This window comes from Brienomyrus brachyistius, unplaced genomic scaffold (genome assembly GCF_023856365.1).
Source record: "Brienomyrus brachyistius isolate T26 unplaced genomic scaffold, BBRACH_0.4 scaffold50, whole genome shotgun sequence".
NCBI lineage: Eukaryota > Metazoa > Chordata > Actinopteri > Osteoglossiformes > Mormyridae > Brienomyrus > Brienomyrus brachyistius.
In genome coordinates, this window is record NW_026042325.1 from 2,321,953 (window position 1) to 2,339,823 (window position 17,871).

The 17,871-nt window shown below is 42.4% G+C and overlaps 1 protein-coding gene across 1 annotated transcript; it reads right to left on the reverse strand.

The window, feature by feature from the left end:
- Positions 1 to 1,103: 1,103 nt before the first annotated feature.
- On the reverse strand, positions 1,104 to 16,676 carry dgkab (diacylglycerol kinase, alpha b). Its single transcript, XM_049000298.1, has 24 exons — positions 16,269 to 16,676; positions 11,541 to 11,622; positions 10,814 to 10,890; positions 10,312 to 10,456; positions 9,418 to 9,492; positions 9,249 to 9,298; positions 8,876 to 8,950; positions 8,084 to 8,200; positions 7,394 to 7,511; positions 7,151 to 7,239; positions 6,196 to 6,306; positions 5,915 to 6,013; positions 5,522 to 5,578; positions 4,740 to 4,813; positions 4,580 to 4,654; positions 4,317 to 4,402; positions 3,791 to 3,880; positions 3,528 to 3,688; positions 3,364 to 3,428; positions 2,758 to 2,848; positions 2,400 to 2,583; positions 1,948 to 2,068; positions 1,652 to 1,712; positions 1,104 to 1,445 (listed from the first exon to the last, which is right to left on the reverse strand). Exons 2-24 carry the CDS (start codon positions 11,614 to 11,616, stop codon positions 1,368 to 1,370), a joined length of 2,175 nt encoding a protein of 724 aa, XP_048856255.1. The 5' UTR covers positions 11,617 to 11,622; positions 16,269 to 16,676; the 3' UTR covers positions 1,104 to 1,367.
- Between the last annotated feature and the right edge of the window lie 1,195 nt (positions 16,677 to 17,871).

Sequence of the window (17,871 nt, forward strand, 5' to 3'; positions counted from 1 at the left end):
ATACTCCACGGCAAATCATAATGAAATATATAAATTTACAACACTATAATGAAAAGATTGCACTTTGATTTCATGAAAAATACAGGAATGAAATCAAAAGATGCACGTAGTGGCATGGAATGGGAGCTGTGAAAGAAGACTGAGGTTGCTTATTGTAGCCATCCATCATATATAGGCCTACATTATTGTATGCATACTGTAGGCCATCACAAGGTTAGAAATGGACAGTGGGTCATTATACAGCTGGCAGTGCTACCTAGTGATGGCCAAATGAAGCTTCATGAACCATTTTCTATATTTCCTGACCCCACTGCATGGTTTTCTTGGTTTACTTTGGGGCATGCTTTGAGCCCTTTTTTTGAGCAGAGAGCACCATCTAGTGAAGTAAAAAAATACAGCAAATGGTTCATGAAGCCTCATTTTGTCCATCACTATAATGATCCTGATCAATTTGAATATTGCGTGGGCAACATATATTGCCAGCAATACTCTTTCCTGAATGGTAATATGCATGGCAAAACATACAAACAACCAGGGGCATGTTTCCCAAAATATGCACCCGAAAAGGGTGTTTTACTGATTTTTGGGAACTTAAATTTGGATATGTGCAGTAAAAAAATAAATAAATCGGTGAAATTAATCAAACTTTGTGGTTGCCTAAACAAAGGAAGCATGAGGCATATCTGTGGTGCGAGCCAATTCATATCCTAAAACATCTTTCATTTCGCATAAACACAACAGTCTATTTATACCTATCTTTCAGTAGACACCTACTTACTTGAATGACATCTGAATACCACACCAATTCAATTGCTTACGAAATGTTTTGTGTAATGCCTTCATAAAACAAAGTAATTGTTTAGAAAGCAGTTCTATTTTTTACACTCAGGACTCGAATGCACTGAAGAGCTCTCATGCAAAACGTCATTGTGCTTTGCCACTTCAGCGCTCTTTAAATACCTATAAATTCATAAAATTGTTAAGCGCATTCTTAAGTAATGCAGAACGATGATCACATTTCAGCAAACTATTTTTTCGACGATCAAACACATTCACCCTTTGCATTCACATTTTTGGAGAGAAAATGAGGCGTGAACACCATCTACTCCAAATGCAACACACAGACCATTTGTTTTATTTATAATGCAATACATCACATATAACATCAAAATATGATAACATTTAAGAATGAGTTTGATTGAAATCAATTACGACAAATGCACATACTAAACCTGTTCGGATCCTTGAGATTTTAGCGATAATGAAAACATGTTGAAGATTCTGAAACATTAAGGCATCGTACAATGTAACGGCCATTGTGTTTAAGGAAGAAAATCGAGGAGCAGCTTCGGCTGAGATGGGGGGTCCTACTTATGGGTGAAGAAGGCAGACCGAGATGCTGGTCCCATCAGCATGTTTGCCTGGTTCTTGTGCGAGATATGGATCTAGAGGGATCATTAACAATAGCAGGGATGTTAATGAAAAGAAGTACATCTGTAAATGTGTATTTTTTGACATGACAATGTAAATTAATAAAAAAAAAAATCTGTCAAATTAAATAATGGTGTCACATGGTGTTTGTCTCAGACGTGCACATGAACTGTGCTGTCTTACCCCTGGCAGTGTGTTAGTGCTCCGATTTCACACTTACTGTGCAGGGGGGCTGTAGCCAGGGTTCGCCATCAATCTGCATGGGCAACCGCTTATTTGTCCTGGGAAGGAGGAAGTCATTGGGAGAGTGATAAAGGGGGTGGGCAAAATGGCAGGGCTGAAAAAACAATTGTCAAAATCCACCCTGCACTTCATTGACATTTGTAAACTAAGACTTTATGCAAGTCTATGTGGAAAAACTTTTAAATATAGATATACTCAGTTCAGGTTCACTTTTTCAAGACAAAATACGAGTCCTGCTCTTTGGTGAGTACTGATGACCTTTTTAGCCGGTACCTTATTGTGATCTGTGATGTTTTGGCCAGTCGGTGCCCGGCACTCTTCAGCCCAGTGTAGATCTGGCCCATTTCTATTACGCCCTCTAGGCCAACCACCTCCAGCCTCTTGTCACTGAGATCTTGGAAAGACGACAGAGATCAAAATAAATGTAGTGAGGCATCTATGTTGAGAAGGTTGCTGTATAACATTAAACTTAATTGGATTGGCAAAGATGGAATATAAATGATAGAAATTTGGAGGAATGCTACTTATACTTCTTAGCAGTGTTTCCCAACCTGGACCTTGGCAACTCCCAGACACATGTTTGCTCCCTCCTGAAAGTAGGAGCTGAGAGGGAGCAAAAACATGGACTGTCTGGGGGCTCTCGGGGACCAGGTTGGCAAACACTGCTTTATAGCATGAAATTTTATAGCACATGTAAGCACAAGTAATAGAGGATATGAATCTACCTTGTGAGCTGAATTTCAGGTCGTTGTGGTCAAGGACGACTTCCTGTGGTTTCTGGCCTGCTAAGTCTTTGTCTGACTTCTTGGGCTCCCCCCACAAGTTGGAGCCCCCATGCATGCTGGGAATGTTGACAACAGCTATCCCTTCCAAGGACCGGCTGCTCAGGTCCAGTGTGGTACCACAGCACTTTCAAGGCAGAAAGAAACAGATGAACTGCCTTAAACGACACTGATTCAGTCGAATAAATAATCGAGATTAAGATTTGCTTCATGTCAGCTGTTATTCCAAAGCGAGTATAGACTTGACTTCCAGTCTCTGCGACGTAGACTACATGCAGCACCACGTAATCAGGCTCAGCACCTCGACTGTAAGACACTCCTTCAGCTTCTTGCAGGAGGCGGAGATGGTCTCAGAGGTGGCAAACTCAAAATACCGTAGCTTGTTCTTTATCCTAGAAGCAAAGGGGTCAGTATGTGTAAAGAAAAACTCAACTACAATTGTTTTACAAGACGGATTAATTATTTTTTATAAGTTAACAATTCAAATCTGACATTTGGCATTTAAAGTAGCACTAGTCTAAATTGTTGAGCAATGTGCACTTCAACCAGACTATGGAGTATTGCTCCCCCTGGTGGCAGGCAGTGACTTGTGCCGCTTGGGTTTAATTATCTTAGAAGACCGAACAAAATTTTATTTACAGGAATATTTCAAACTCAGTTGGTAAAAAAAAATAATTTAGTTTGTATAAAGATCTGTATTGAGAAAATAACATATAAATAGTGTCATATGAAGGGCAGGATTGGGATTATAAAAAGGCTCTGGACTTCAGTAAACTTTGGCCTCACAGTAAATTTTGCCCATTGGCCCTCCGGGAAGATGCCCAGTATGTCTGATGACCTTTCCTGCCCTGGCAATATGCCCAATCTGTAGTTTGTAGTTCAGGAACCGACTCAAGTGCAGGTTTACCTGCTATTAAACTTCTGTGGGTGTTTCTCTCTCATCACATGGAAACGATGAGCGATAGACGCATCCTGTTAACGGCAGGGAAAAAATTAATAGCCTTAGAGGGAGAATGCGTAAATGGATACCCCAAAAAATTACGACATTTTTCTCCTTTGTGTCTGACTCACCACTCCAATGGAGAAGTAATTGTTGATAATCTCGTAAGGCACCTGGTCCCCTTCTTCTTGGCTGTCCTCTGGAATCACCTGTATGCTCCAGCGATCCATGAGAATGCAGGAGCTCACCTCGATCTCCTTTAAAATCAGTGACAGATCCATCCCATCGTAGCCTATAAGAAGAGAAAGGCCGTAACACAGGCACTGGTTATGCCACTGCTGACATGCTGCCTTGTTCCTGGAACTTCCTGGAAGCAGGGAATATTGATCCTCACCTCCACCCCAACGAAGGCAGCGTGCCAAGTCATTCCCTGTGCCCAGGGGCAGCACGGCCACAGGAGGGCATACTGGGAGGTTCGCTTTGTCTGAAAAGAGGCACAGGCTAACTTTTAAAAGTTAGTTTCCTAGAGTTTTACTTATTCAGTTATTTATTCAACGTTTATCCTCAGTCATTGTTCTAATTTACAATGCTAGATTATTTTTAAACCCATCTGTGATGGAGAGGTTGAAGGGACAGTGTTTATTCCAAATATCCACCAAAAACGTGAGCCTTAAGCTTAGGTATTCCAGCTGCATAGAGTGATTAGTAGTGATGGACAAAATGACACTTCATGAACCACTTGCTGTATTTGTTTGACCCCACTAGATGGCGATCTTGGTTTGCTTTGGGGCATGTTTTGTGCATTTCTTTTTAACAGGGAGCACCATCAAGCAGGGTGAAAATAATGCAGCAAATGGTTCATGAAGCATCATTCTGTTCATCACTAGTGATTAGACAGAGAGCCAGGTAGGAATTCTCACCTATAGCATCTAGAACCCAGCCAACAGTGCCATCCCCTCCACACACCAGGATCCTGTAGTCCTTTAAGTCCTTGAAAAAATTAAGTCTGACAAGCACAAGAATCCAATTAATGAAATTATCCTAAATGTGTTTCTAATATTGTACTTTATATATAGTAACACGAGTATCACATCAGGCTAGCAGACCATAGGTGAACCACACAGTGTTTGATTAGTTACTGCCCGCCCTGCATGATACTGTACAGATTAGAGACAGGTCTTACCCTGGTCCCGGTCCTCCACTACACAGGTTGAACACCTGTCGTGGGTTCAGCAGGTGCTGGAATTTACGCAGAACCCTAGAACATGAGCCAGAGGGAGGTCAAGATCAGGTTTTCAAACCATGCAGGTTGTTTAGCGGAAGATGAGTAGGCTGCCTCTCACCTCTTACCCTGTTTACCTCCACTTTTGGGGTTTACATATACCAGTAGAGGGTGAGTGCCTGGAACAGGCATGATCTGCGCAGAAAGGGAGCCTGACTTTAAAATTCAGGAAGCATGGGGGGAAATGCAACAGAGGTGAGATATGTGTAGAACTGGTGTATTAAGGCTGGTTCATACCTCTCCACAAGAGGGCAACACTCGCGTATCCACTCTGCGCATGTGCACACAGAATCGTTTATAGTTCTCCAGTCAAGCCGCGTACTTTGTACATGAATACATCGTGCTGTATTTATATTCTTAATAATAATATAAAGGATAATTCTGATATTCCCTGCACATGTACCACAGCAGTGAGGTTTGTGTCCATTTTTCTGTGTTCAAATTCAGAGAGTCAGCTCACAGGGTTGCCAACTTTGGTCAGCTGGCTGACGTGAGATTTTCAATTTGAGAGAAGTCTGCACACACACACACACACACACACACACACACACACACACACGTATGTAACAGTTTAATTACTTTGTAAATAGTCCACACAGTTTTCAAACTAACCCAATGCTCGTCATCCATGTTGGTATTTAAAGTGGACACTAGCGAATCGATCATGCACAGTGTGACCAGAGCTGCGCGTACACCACTGCGCGTACACCACTGCGCGTACACCACTGGAAGGACACAAATTTGGAGGGCAGCAAGCGTTCATGCGTGTGGAGAAGTATGTACCAGTCTCTAGTTGAAAGGGGATAAAGGACCTTTGGCTGGTTGCGTTTGGCAGGAACATACCTGCAGCACCTGCCCGTCAGCCATACTGTTCTGCATATCAGTAATCTTTGAATTTTCCTGCAACACAGAAAAATCGTCACTTACTAGTGTCAGAAACCCAGTACTGACCAACCACAGAAAGGCACTTCTGCAATTTTTTCCAGTGCTTTAATGCAGATGTCGTGGTCAGTGTCTTTAACTGTGTTTCAATAGCAGATATATTTTCAGTAAATATGGAACAGTGTTACTGGTATCCTGTCCAGAGTTTGCCACTGTTTTACGCATTATGCTGCCTGGAATAGGCTGACACCCTCTGCTGAGTCCATAATAATACAACCTCATTCCCAGAACTTATTTCTATTATGTGACAAAGCAAAGCAGCCACATATGTCAAATCCCACCATGCCATGGTACCTTGATCACTGAGTATATGGCCCAGTGAGGCAGGACATGATCCCTCAATGGCCCACAACTGCACTCAGAGGGCTCTTTAGATGCACAGTCATCGTGACGCTAGGAAACAACAACAACAACACCACCATTGAACAGCTTGCCCACTTTCTCACGGACCTCCAGGAAACTGTCATACAGTTAGTGCATCTGAGCAGTACAGGCTCACAGACAGCGAATGCTCTGGATTCATGTATGTTTCCCAGGTTACTGAATGGTCTCCCGGTGACACGTCGGGTCCTCACCATGACGCGGCACCACACGCAGTGCTTTCCGCTCAGGCTCTTTATCTTGTTCTGGCACTTCTCACACCGACCCGATGTGTCGTTCCCACTGGCCCAGGAATGCACTAGTACCTGAATCACCGGAAAATGTCAGACACGCACCCCAGGATGACACAAAGGCCTCCCACCACATAGTCATTCCTAAACACTGAGTCCCATTAAGGATGTTCTAACGGTCCTTGGAGACCACTAGACAGTCCATATTTTTGCTCCCTCTCAGCTCTCGGCACCCCTGAAGCAAACAGTCAAGGACACCAAACACCTGGTACAGGTGTGTTGGGACATGGGACAATGCGGACTCTCTGGAGACTCTCTGTGCGGGACAATGCGGACTCTGGGGACTCTCTGTGCGGGACAATGCGCACTCTCTGGGGACTCTCTGTGTGGGACAATGCGGACTCTCTGGGGACTCTCTGTGTGGGACAATGCGGACTCTCTGGGGACTCTCTGTGTGGGACAATGCGGACTCTCTGGGGACTCTCTGTGTGGGACAATGCAGACTCTCTGGGGGCCCCACAGGACTGCATTGAGAAACACTATTTGAAGATAAATTTCCTTCTTTAAATAACTTTAGCCTGGTTTTGATTACATTTTGATTAATACAGAAACCACAAACTGCAGTTTAACTAGCAGAGCAAAAAAACCGTAAGGGAAGTAAAGTTTTGAGTAATAGAGTTAATGCATATAGGATAATGACTATCCTCACAAACGTAAAAACCAATTCAATCAGCCATTCTTTTAAGGAAAAAAAAAAACTTTTATTATGGTTATTTATTTTCCAGATCAGTGATTCTCAAGTTGTGCAATATGTTCTCCAAATTTCATAATCATTATGACAATGATGTGAGTTCAAACTCTGACACATGAAACTGACCATTCCTGCAGTCCAGAGAGCCCAACCCCCCCCAGAGCTCACCCCAATGTCTTGCTTGGATTTGACATAGGTGTTGATGCAGGGGGCAGGGTTTTTGTTGGCACAGCGGCTGTGGACAATGTACTTGCAATCTAACAGAAAGGAAAAAGGACAAAAAGAAGTGCTTGTAAGATACAACGCAGACATGACTTTGTGTGCACGCCATGCATGTACGCATCTGCTATGAGATTTTATCGAAAATATGGTGACAAACTCATGCAGATTTCCTCTCCTTGCAGCACTCACAGATGCAGCATAGCCCCTGGCGATACAACCCCAGCAGCATGCTCTGGCAGACGTTGCAGTAAACAGGCCTCTTAAAATTCTTCATCCTCCATAAATGTTGCCCGTCTCTCTGGGTCACCTTAAGATCGGGGAGAGGCAAACAGACGGCGATTATGTCATTCAGAAAATAAATTCAAATAGGGAGAAAAACCTATTAAAACCTCCAAAAATGCCATGAGAGGAAAAATAAGAGATTGTGAATATCATATTGTCAAGGTCTCGGGGGTTTCTGAGGCGTGGGGCAGGCAGGAAAAGAAATGGACGATCGACTGGCTGCGACGAACACGACAGGGGTTTCACAACAGAAAACACAAAATGGACCATGAGCGGTCAAAACTAAACAAATTCTTTGACAACGAGGAGGAACAGGACGGCCAGCGACACCTGCTGGCCAAACGGGGAGGAGACATGGAAGATTGGGACAAACAGGTGCCGACCGTGACACATATGGCAAAAATAAAAAAGAACATTGTGATTTTGCTTGTACATCAGATATATATTTAATGCACTGGCTATTTTAAAACACTCCTAATTTGAAAACTCATAAATAAACATAAAATTCTGCTCGTTGGCCCCCTGGTCTTTGATCGAATGGGGAAGACTGACTGGACTGGAGAGGACCCTGTGCCCCCCTCCTTAAATGAGTCCTACCTTAAGCCCAAGAAGCACCAAGAGGGGTGTGTTGTTCATTCCGCCCTGCACCCACTCCTGGAGGGAGACAGTACCGCTGCTGTCCACATCGAATGCCGCCAACATTTCCTCTAGCACCTGACCAGAGACAGCAGGGTCACGACCAAGCTGAGCAAAGGACCTCAAATCTCACTGAAGGACGCCCTTGTCTCACATTCCAGCCCGTTACCCCAACTAAACTGGTCAATTATTATTCAATCTAATTGAAAATGTATGTAATTGCCACTGAACATGAATACAGTATCGATTAAATGAAAGTGCACCCAGCTGTCTAAAAGCTAACAACAGTTGATCACAGAAAAAAGCACAGCTACAGTAAATGAACAGCATTCATTAAGTGATTAAAAAGATTAGTGGAATAAAGGTCTATTTTACATGTGACCCATCACCACGAGATGAGTCTTATGGGTGTATTTCTACCAGTGCGACTTCAGACTCATTTCGTGGTGATGGGTCACATATCGTCCTATATGAGCTTAGTTTGAGATCCTTGTTTTTGGGTAGGACAGGGTCTTACCCATGGACAGAGCACCCCTCAAAAAATGCAAATGAAAGAACCACCTAAGACTAACAAATCAATATTATAGCTGACGTGGTTTTTAACAGACCTGCCAGACACACATCAAGTGACCAGTGGACGACCTCGTTACAGATCTGATGCGTACAGCTTTGATACACGTTGACCTTGAGTCAGGGCTTAGCTCTTCAGTTTCGTTCGTTTCACATTTCAGGTTATACAGTGAAGTCCCTTACCGGTCTGAGCTCAGTCACATCCCAGCCCAGATATTCCGCAGCCTTCATCATCTGCGTGATGATCCGATCCACCTCCTAAAACAAAGGTTTCCGGGAGTTCCGAAGAGTCAAAATCTCATAACCTCAATTGAGGAGCTTTGTGAGATCATTTACAGGTGTAATGAGGCTTTGAAGCTCAGGCTGGATGGGACTGACCATGCATTGTCCTTCATTGCTTGGTTTAACCAATTCACAATCAATAAAAAAACTAATGAAAAGTGTGTTAAACCCGTCTGTAATTCATTGGGAACAACCATAGATTCAAAACCTTTTTTGCTCAAACTTACATCGACTATAGATCATTTTTATATATGAATGTATTTAAGTCACTTACTGTGCTGTCCAGAACCCCATTACCATCTTTGTCATAAAGTTTGAAAGTGTCTAAACAGACATAAAAAAAACGTATCATTATAAATACATTCCAGATGCTCTTGTGTTATTATCAGGATGATCTAAGCTCACAGATCACGGCACAGATAACTAGCTGAAAACACACTCACACTTCAGCTTTTCTGCAGGTTGTCCTTCTTCCAGCAGAGAGAAGTAACATGACACATCTTTAAGGAAGACGGTGCCTGGCAGGAAGTACATCATGTGTTTTCGTGAACAGATGCAAAAATGCCTGCTTATCTTTATAGACCCAGCACCATTATTGATAATTAATACAAGCAGTTCTGCCATTTCACAAGTTTCCAAAAGGCAAAGTTGTTCATATCAGTAAACTAGGCAAAGACCTCTGTATAATATGACGACATCTGAAGTGGCTTACACTCTATTTCACCCTGACATGCTTAGATTTTGGAGAGGAAAACACCTGATAATCAGTTAGCTCACATTCTTAATTTTGGAAGCGCTAATTTTCAGCTAATCTACTCCATTGCCAGGAATGTCAGTGAAGAAGGTGATAAGAAAGTTTCTAAGAAGAGTATTGGTGACATTTCAGGCGTTAACGGTTGAAAAGTATTTGATTTTATAAAGCATGATAAATTAAATCTGGTAACACTTGTGTTAAGCATTTGGTGAATCATTGACTGGTCTGCGCCCAACTATTTGTTCTTGTAAGCTGTTATTTTTATTGCGCAATTTTTCATAACATGAAGTTTTGTCGGAAAACACTGCGGTAAAATACTTAAGATACTCAGCTAACCTGCTTATGGATGTGCCCGTTATATCTGGATCCTGAATATTTCCAGTTCTGATACATTATTTACATTCTGTAACGCGCTAAACACAGAGTAATTCATTTAAAGGAGGGTTCAGTGACTGATAGCATGATAGCGTGACGCAGCAGCGGCAGTTTCTGAGGTTTCCCCTATTTAAAGACACTTCCATTATAATAATTATAATGGGATTATAAACTGCTTATCTGGTGAGGTAGGAAAAGGAAACCTCACTTTTCGCGGTTTGAGCAGCACTGCTCTGTCCATTTTGGCCACATTTCTGGAAGGAGTAGAAGAGACGCTGACAAAGGTCCACAGGGATGTCCTTCACTTCCAGGTAGATCTTTAGGAACTGAACAAAGCCCTCCTCAGTTATTTGCTAGAAAAAAAAATAAAGAAATAAGGTCATATAAACAAAACATCAGATATAAAAGACTGAAGTATGAAAACATTGATGACTAATATATTCCCCAGTGAATTAAACCAGGGTTTTGTCACAGTAATAACAGAAAGGTGCCAGGCGAGATCATGTAAAAGCTACATGTTATACTGCAAAGAAATTCTGATTTATAAGGTCAATTCCCAGTCTTGGGGAAGCTTATATACCAACTTCTACAAGTATGGGTCTGGCAGGAATGTTCTGTGTGTTTTTTCAGCCATCCTATCTACAGAAAGAAGTTGACTGAACAGGCCTGGACATTTTCACACTTGCAGACACTGGGGGTGGGTGACTCACTTCTCCCTGGCGACACTGAAACAACTTTCCGTCCGAGTCGAACTCCTGCATCACATCTTCTACTTTCATGCTGCTGTCTGATGGGAGAAGCAAACAGCAGCTGTGATCCATAAACAGGCAATGCTTTTCTTTTTAACGAAACAGGATTACCAACCGAAATCCATTGCAAAACATTATGTATACAGCTTAGTGCGTAAGACTGGTAAAAACAAATTTCTATGTTTGGTACATATATGTTTGTATGCATAACTATGGTATAACAGATTTATACATTTAGTGTATATATTGGCTAATATACACAAAATCACAGGAGAAGGAGAAGGGGGCGGCATGGTGGTGCAGTGGTTAGCGCTGTTGCCTCACACCTCTGGGACCCGGGTTCGAGTCTCCGCCTGGGTTACATGTGTGTGGAGTTTGCATGTTCTCCCCATGTCGTCGTGGGGTTTCCTCCGGGTACTCCGGTTTCCCCCCACAGTCCAAAAACATGCTGAGGCTGATTGGAGTCACTAAATTGCCTGTAGGTGTGCATGTGTGAGTGAATGGTGTGTGAGTGTGCCCTGCGATGGGCTGGCCCCCTATCCTGGGTTGTTCCCTGCCTCATGCCCATTGCTTCCAGGATAGGCTCCGGACCCCCCATGGCCCAGTAAGATAAGCGGTTTGGAAAATGGATGGATGGACGAAGCGGGGAAGAGGATCCCTCAGGATCCACCTCCAGTCAGACACTCACATTCCATGTACTGCTGCAGCTGGATGAACTCCAGAGGACGCAGGTCCTTCTCCTCATCGTCCGCCGCGGTGGACATGTTTCACTGCAGACAAAAGCCCTGTTCACACCTGACATTAACATGCGTCCTGGGTGACCCGCAGGTTAATCACTACCGCATGCAGAATCTGCCGAACATTAAAAGCAGGAGAAGAAATCAAAAGGTTTTTTGATTTGCGAGTTTTAGGGTAATCAAACCGCTTAAAATGTTTGTATGGAACGCCATAATACTCACAATGAAATAAATAAAAATATCTACAAATAAATACATGGATGGGGCAGCATGGTGGTGCAGTGGTTAGCGCTGTTGCCTCACACCTCTGAGACCCGGGTTCAAATCTCTGCCTGGGTCACATGTGTGCGGAGTTTGCATGTTCTCCCCATGTCGTCGTGGGGTTTCCTCCGGGTACTCCGGTTTCCCCCCACAGTCCAAAAACATGCTGAGGCTAATTGGACTTGCTAAATTGCCGTAGGAATGCATGTGAAAGTGAGTGTGCCCTGCGATGGGCTGGCCCCCCATCCTGGGTTGTTCCCTGCCTCGTGCCCATTGCTTCCGGGATAGGCTCCGGACCCCCCGTGACCCAGTAGGATAAGCGGTTTGGAAAATGGATGGATGGATGAAATACATGGATTAATATTATAATGTGTAATGTGTCCTTTTATTTTTAAATAATTCACTAAAGGTATCATATTTCATAATGTTTGTCGTCTGCGTATAATATTCACACTGTATTTTGTAATAACCTTGTCATTTTCATTAGACAGACTGAACATTATTATGAAATGTTCAGATAATGCAAATGTGATTACCTAAAAAATCTAACTAGCCTATATTACACAGTAAAGTTTTCATGTTGTAGACATGCATTGTCACGTCAACACAGTACAAATATACGTGTTAAAAATATCTTTCAGTACTAAGTTATAGCTGTAGGGCAGCCTGATACTCTTAAGTTGGTTAAGGGTTTCGTCTATAATTCATTTTGTTGGTAATATTTCTGCTTTTGATCATAACCAATGAAGCTCAAAATTTGTGATACTTTTAACAGATATTAATTATTTTTGTCTGATACGCTGAATTATACATCTGACTTGGAGCAAGTGAAGTAAAAGAAGCAAAGTAATCAGGGCCGGAGTGGGACTGAATTTCTGACCGGGAGTTCAAGCCCCCGGACAGCTCAGCATAAAACTATATGAACAATGCCACTGTTATTATATGTTTATATTAACATATCAGTTCTGTAGGCTATTGAACGCTATTGATCATTTTACGTTCATTTATGTTTTTACCGGCACATTTCACCAATATTAATAAAGCGTGGAGCAGTTTTGACATAACTATGAAAGTGTCAAAGTTCACATTAAATATGGTCTGTGAGAATTCCGTAACATTTTAAAGAAATTACCTCTTACAAAATGTATTAAACAATTTATTTTTCCGAATTTGCACGGAATATTAATGATGCGCACTTTTCACAATGTTTCCATACGAATGGGCCGCGATAGCCCGATATCGAACTTCCCAGCAGATTAAAACTTATTAGAAAAAAAAGATGCGTTATTCGCAATGCAGCTTACTACACAGCAGCCCATGTTGCACTGACAGACGTTGTGACATAAATCACGTGTAAGTACTGCTTTAATGAGTACGTACGCCACAACGAGGACGTCAGCTGAGTAGCCGGTCCCTCAGTGCGGCCTGGGGGCAGATATGCGTTCACCGTGGTATAAGAATTTGTACCAGACTACCTCCGAATGTGGTTTGAGCGATCCGATGTCAAGGCGTCCTCAATCCATTTTGGGTGCGTTCACACCTGTATTTAGCGCTGTCCACTTGTGATCGGATCACCCAGGACGCATATTAATACCAGTTGTGACCAGGGCCAAAGGGCAGGACCAGACATCAACAATGGGACCAATTGCCCCTAGGATAGACCACGCCTGGTGGGGACGTTGGCTGCAACTGGACTGATGGCATTCTCGGGAGGACCTGACAGAAGACTCCCTGACAAGCAGTCATCTCCATCGCCCAAGCTCTGTCATTTCATCCACCCATGAAACGGGTCACAACGATTTTTTGCAACTAAATGTAAATTCTGCTTCCTGGTGAAAAATGCAAATGGGGAAATGCAGCAAGTGCCCTAGTTTTAGACAAAATTGTTGCTTGTAAAAACAAGTTAATAAGAAAAAGGTTTGGTGCTACTTAAACACACATAACATAAAAAAGGAAATTACAGCAGCTAAATACTTGTAATATAATTTTATTACATTTTTTAAATAGTAACAAAATCTAAATTAAAATAACACAATCTATGTAAGGTTTGCAACATTAAGCAAAAACCAATAACTTGATTCTTCTTGTGAGATAACTTGCACTGCCAAGTACACAGACTGCATGCTAGTTTCACGAAAGCTTGATACGGCAAGGAATCCATGCAACCTTGCAAGAAGGCTGGTTCTCAACACGACTCGACTTGATCAGCTCTGACATCACTACGCCACTGATGACTCGAAAGAAGAATATATCATTTGGTGTGTCTGGGTTATACGCTAATCTGTCGCCCCCCCTCCTCCGTATTTTTCCATCGATGCTTTGTGTACCCAGGCAATAATGTTCTACGAGTATTTTAAAAAAATAAGGGAAGCTACGAGAACAGATAAAATACTAATAATAATCCATCCATCTATCCATCCATCCATCTTTCCAATACAGGATTGTTGAGAAAAACAAACAAACATATGAATTAAATCAGTCATAAAGCCCTACAGTCACCTTTCCCCCTTTTCACTTTGTCATTTTCTGCCTTGTGATCTAGGCTGTATCCCAGTGGAGCAACCTGGGGTTGTGTCCACGTCCCACTATACCCCTGACCAGTGTAAGCAGTTGAAGAATGGATGAACGGCTAGATGGATGTATAACAGTATTTAGCAACCCTCTGACTGAAACACCACAACAGAGCAAGCTGCCACTTTCAGTGTGAGGGGGTCTTAAGCAGACTGCCTATCGGAGTCAAGCAGGAAAGAGGGAATTGAATAGTTTTATATAGCAGGTAATAGGAAAACCACGCAGGGCGTTATAGTAAAAAGGAGAACATTAATGGCGTGTCATGCTTGTGAAGGGAGGCTGGTGCAGTTCCCAAAGCATGGAACAAGTTATAGCAGATATGAGACATGCAGGGAAGTCTTAGATCTGTTGCAACCTGTGGCAGGTGTGGAGGGGAAGAGCGCAGCATTCCATTATTGTGGCACTTTCAGCCAGAAGGCACCAAATCCTACAAGCTGAACATTATAAAGGGAAAAAAGAAAACCTGTAAAACGACTTTTTTCTGTTTTGATTTTAGTATGGAGAAATGTGATGAATGGATAGACAAGCTGCTATTGTCTGAAGTATTACTTCATAGCTCACCCCTATCCTCACCCCACGCCTGTCTAAAGTGAACATCATTCTTACACCTAGGTTGCTGAGGGGTTAAAGACTTTAAGGAAGGAAACATATATTTGGGATCAGGTATCCTAAACTTACAGGTCAAGGTGTTTGCAACAAAAGGATGAATTTAATACTATCTTCTGTTTCTGTGTGATTCCCTGCACACCTCCTCAGACTTGGAGGTTAGTTTAATTTCTTACCAAAATTAATAAGAAGCCACAATTCCTACTTGCTGAAAAGATTGATTGGTTGCAGCCAGAGACTAACGTTTTAAAACGGCTGTAGCAAACTCTTAAAAGCCCGGCATATAACTGTGAGGCAAAGAAAACAACAACAAACGGAACAAACGGATACGGGGGTTGAAACGCAAATCCTCAAATACCTCAACAGACTTCATCTTTCTCTGTTTATCACGGTGTGGCAAGGGCCAAGACTAAGCAGAAGAAACTGGTAACATTGATTTAGCGGAGTTTTTTTATAAACCTCTGGAACCGGCCCATGAAAATAATACGCGGCTTAGGAGGTTTTCTGCGCGATATTATCCGCCTGTTTTTGTTTCACCTTAAGAATATTGAAGACGCTATGAGTCATACTGGGTGACCCGCACAAAGGAGAGAAGAAATTACCTGGCGAATGTCGACTGGAATAAAATAGACTGAGTTAGTATGTAAAAGGTTTCAGATGTCATGATAAACTAGCAAAAAGGGGCCGAGTCGTCTCCTCCCGTTTGTAACCCTCTCATATGGCATATGTATCGCAAAAGTAATTTGAAAGAATCCTTTTACAGATTTTCTGTGGTTGCCTGAATAATTTTGTCTGTTAACAGTGCTGGTATAACTTATTCTAACATTTATGCTCGTAACAACTAGGGAAGTTTGCAAAAAACGGACATTAGTTTGCTCGGCAAAAACGTCGAGAGCTTAGATTCCTGGCATTTCTCAGTGTAAACACTCTGGATAATATGCATCTTGTGTCCTTTTCGGAAACCCACAAGCAAACAGGGACATACAGCGCGGTACTGGGAAGCAGCGCAGCCCACATGCGCAATAAACCCAAGCGAGGTGAAGAAAGATCTTACCAAATGTAAACATGTATTCCCATATCTTACGTGGGACCCAGTGTTAAACAGATCGGCTTTACATAGTACATTTTAGCATGCAAACAACATTGGGGTTTTCTTTTTTAAAGTTCAGACGATAGTTAGGCTATTTAACAACACACCCCGACGTAAAACTAATACAGAACGTTTAACAGGACGGAGTTACCTTGTGTTGCCGGGTGTTAGACGACGAGTGAACGTGAAATAAAAGTCACGACGAAGACGTGTAAAGGCGGCAAGAGAGAAATGGATCTGGGCGGGTTTGGTCGCGACTGCTTAGGCTTGATTTGCCGGATCCAGGAGGAAAGCGAGAGAACCGTGACCTAACACGCCCAAGTCTGCGTGTCCTGCATGGGACTGTCCTTTGGTTCGATGCGCACTTCAAACTCCTCTCCTTTTCTTGTCCTGTCAGCAATGGCGATTCTAAGCTTAACAAGGCTGCATTTAGATACGGACATAGAGCTTGGCTACGTTGCCAACATTCAGCTGCACTGCAAACCGAACCGACATTTCCAAACTACGGATTTATGCGTCCCGATCTAGCCGCCCCTCCCGGACTCACTGCGCTTTTTCTTGACATCAGGCGACTGACACATAATGACGCATCGATTATTTTACACTTGAGACACTCGAGTAAAGCGATTATTTTTATTTCACAATGCTTATCTATTTATGCTTTATATGTGCTTCGCTACATACCCAATCTCCTATCATTACTTCCACACGCAAATTATATGAACCTAATACTAACTGTCCTGCGAAAGTCTCATTGCAGTACTACTGTATATTTAATACAAAAAAAGACAAAAATAATTCAAGGTCGGTACGTCTATTGCCATTTTAATTAAATAATAATAAAAAAAAAAAACACACAAACACCAGTAATCTGCTGCTGAAACAAACACAAAGAAAGGTACATGAGGAGATTTTGGTTGAAAGTGCTTTTCATTATTTATAATATCCATTATATTTACATACTTCAAAAATAAAATTCAGACAAAATTTAGAATAAATCTTTCCTCACTTAAGTGCTTCTCCCAGAACAGAAGTTCAGCTGTGTAATAAGCAGGACTATTGCCACAGTTCAGACCTACACATGTTCAGCCACGACATGGTTGTTTCGTGCATTACATATATCCCATCTTGTGGAAGAAACAGAAGAGACTAACGTTCCAGTTCACAGAATTCAGTCCTTTTCAAAGAGTAACACTCCCCCCGCCCCCCGGGAGAGGAGGTCCCTCTGCATCATGTGGTCGACTACAGCATTATTTACAACGCTGAGCTAGGGGCTGCAGCCAACCAGTCCTCCCAATCATCTCTACAGATACATGCCTACTTTATACCGCACTGAACAAAACAGCTGGAAACACTGCACTCTAAAAAGGCCCAAACAAACTGGCAAACCTAATGGCCATGCAGAACCAGAAAACTGGAATAAGAACATTGATAACCAGACGCTGCTGAGAAGCAAACATCTTTATGAGGAGTTCATGGGTTACTATGCAAGCAGGATGTTGTCCTACTAACTCTGCACAAACTGTACCATGTTGTACTAATCCTAATGTTGAACAAGTAACCACAAAAAAAACCCACATTAAACAAAGAAAAACAAGCATAAACACAGAATGCAAGACGAGCCTGATGTTCCTGGTGTACATGTGATATTTTGTCTGCCCTAGAGTCAAGCTCACCATTAGGAAATCCTCATTCAAATTTCAACACAGAAAGTAAACCGTTTCACCACTGCTGTCACTGTTGTACACATTTTG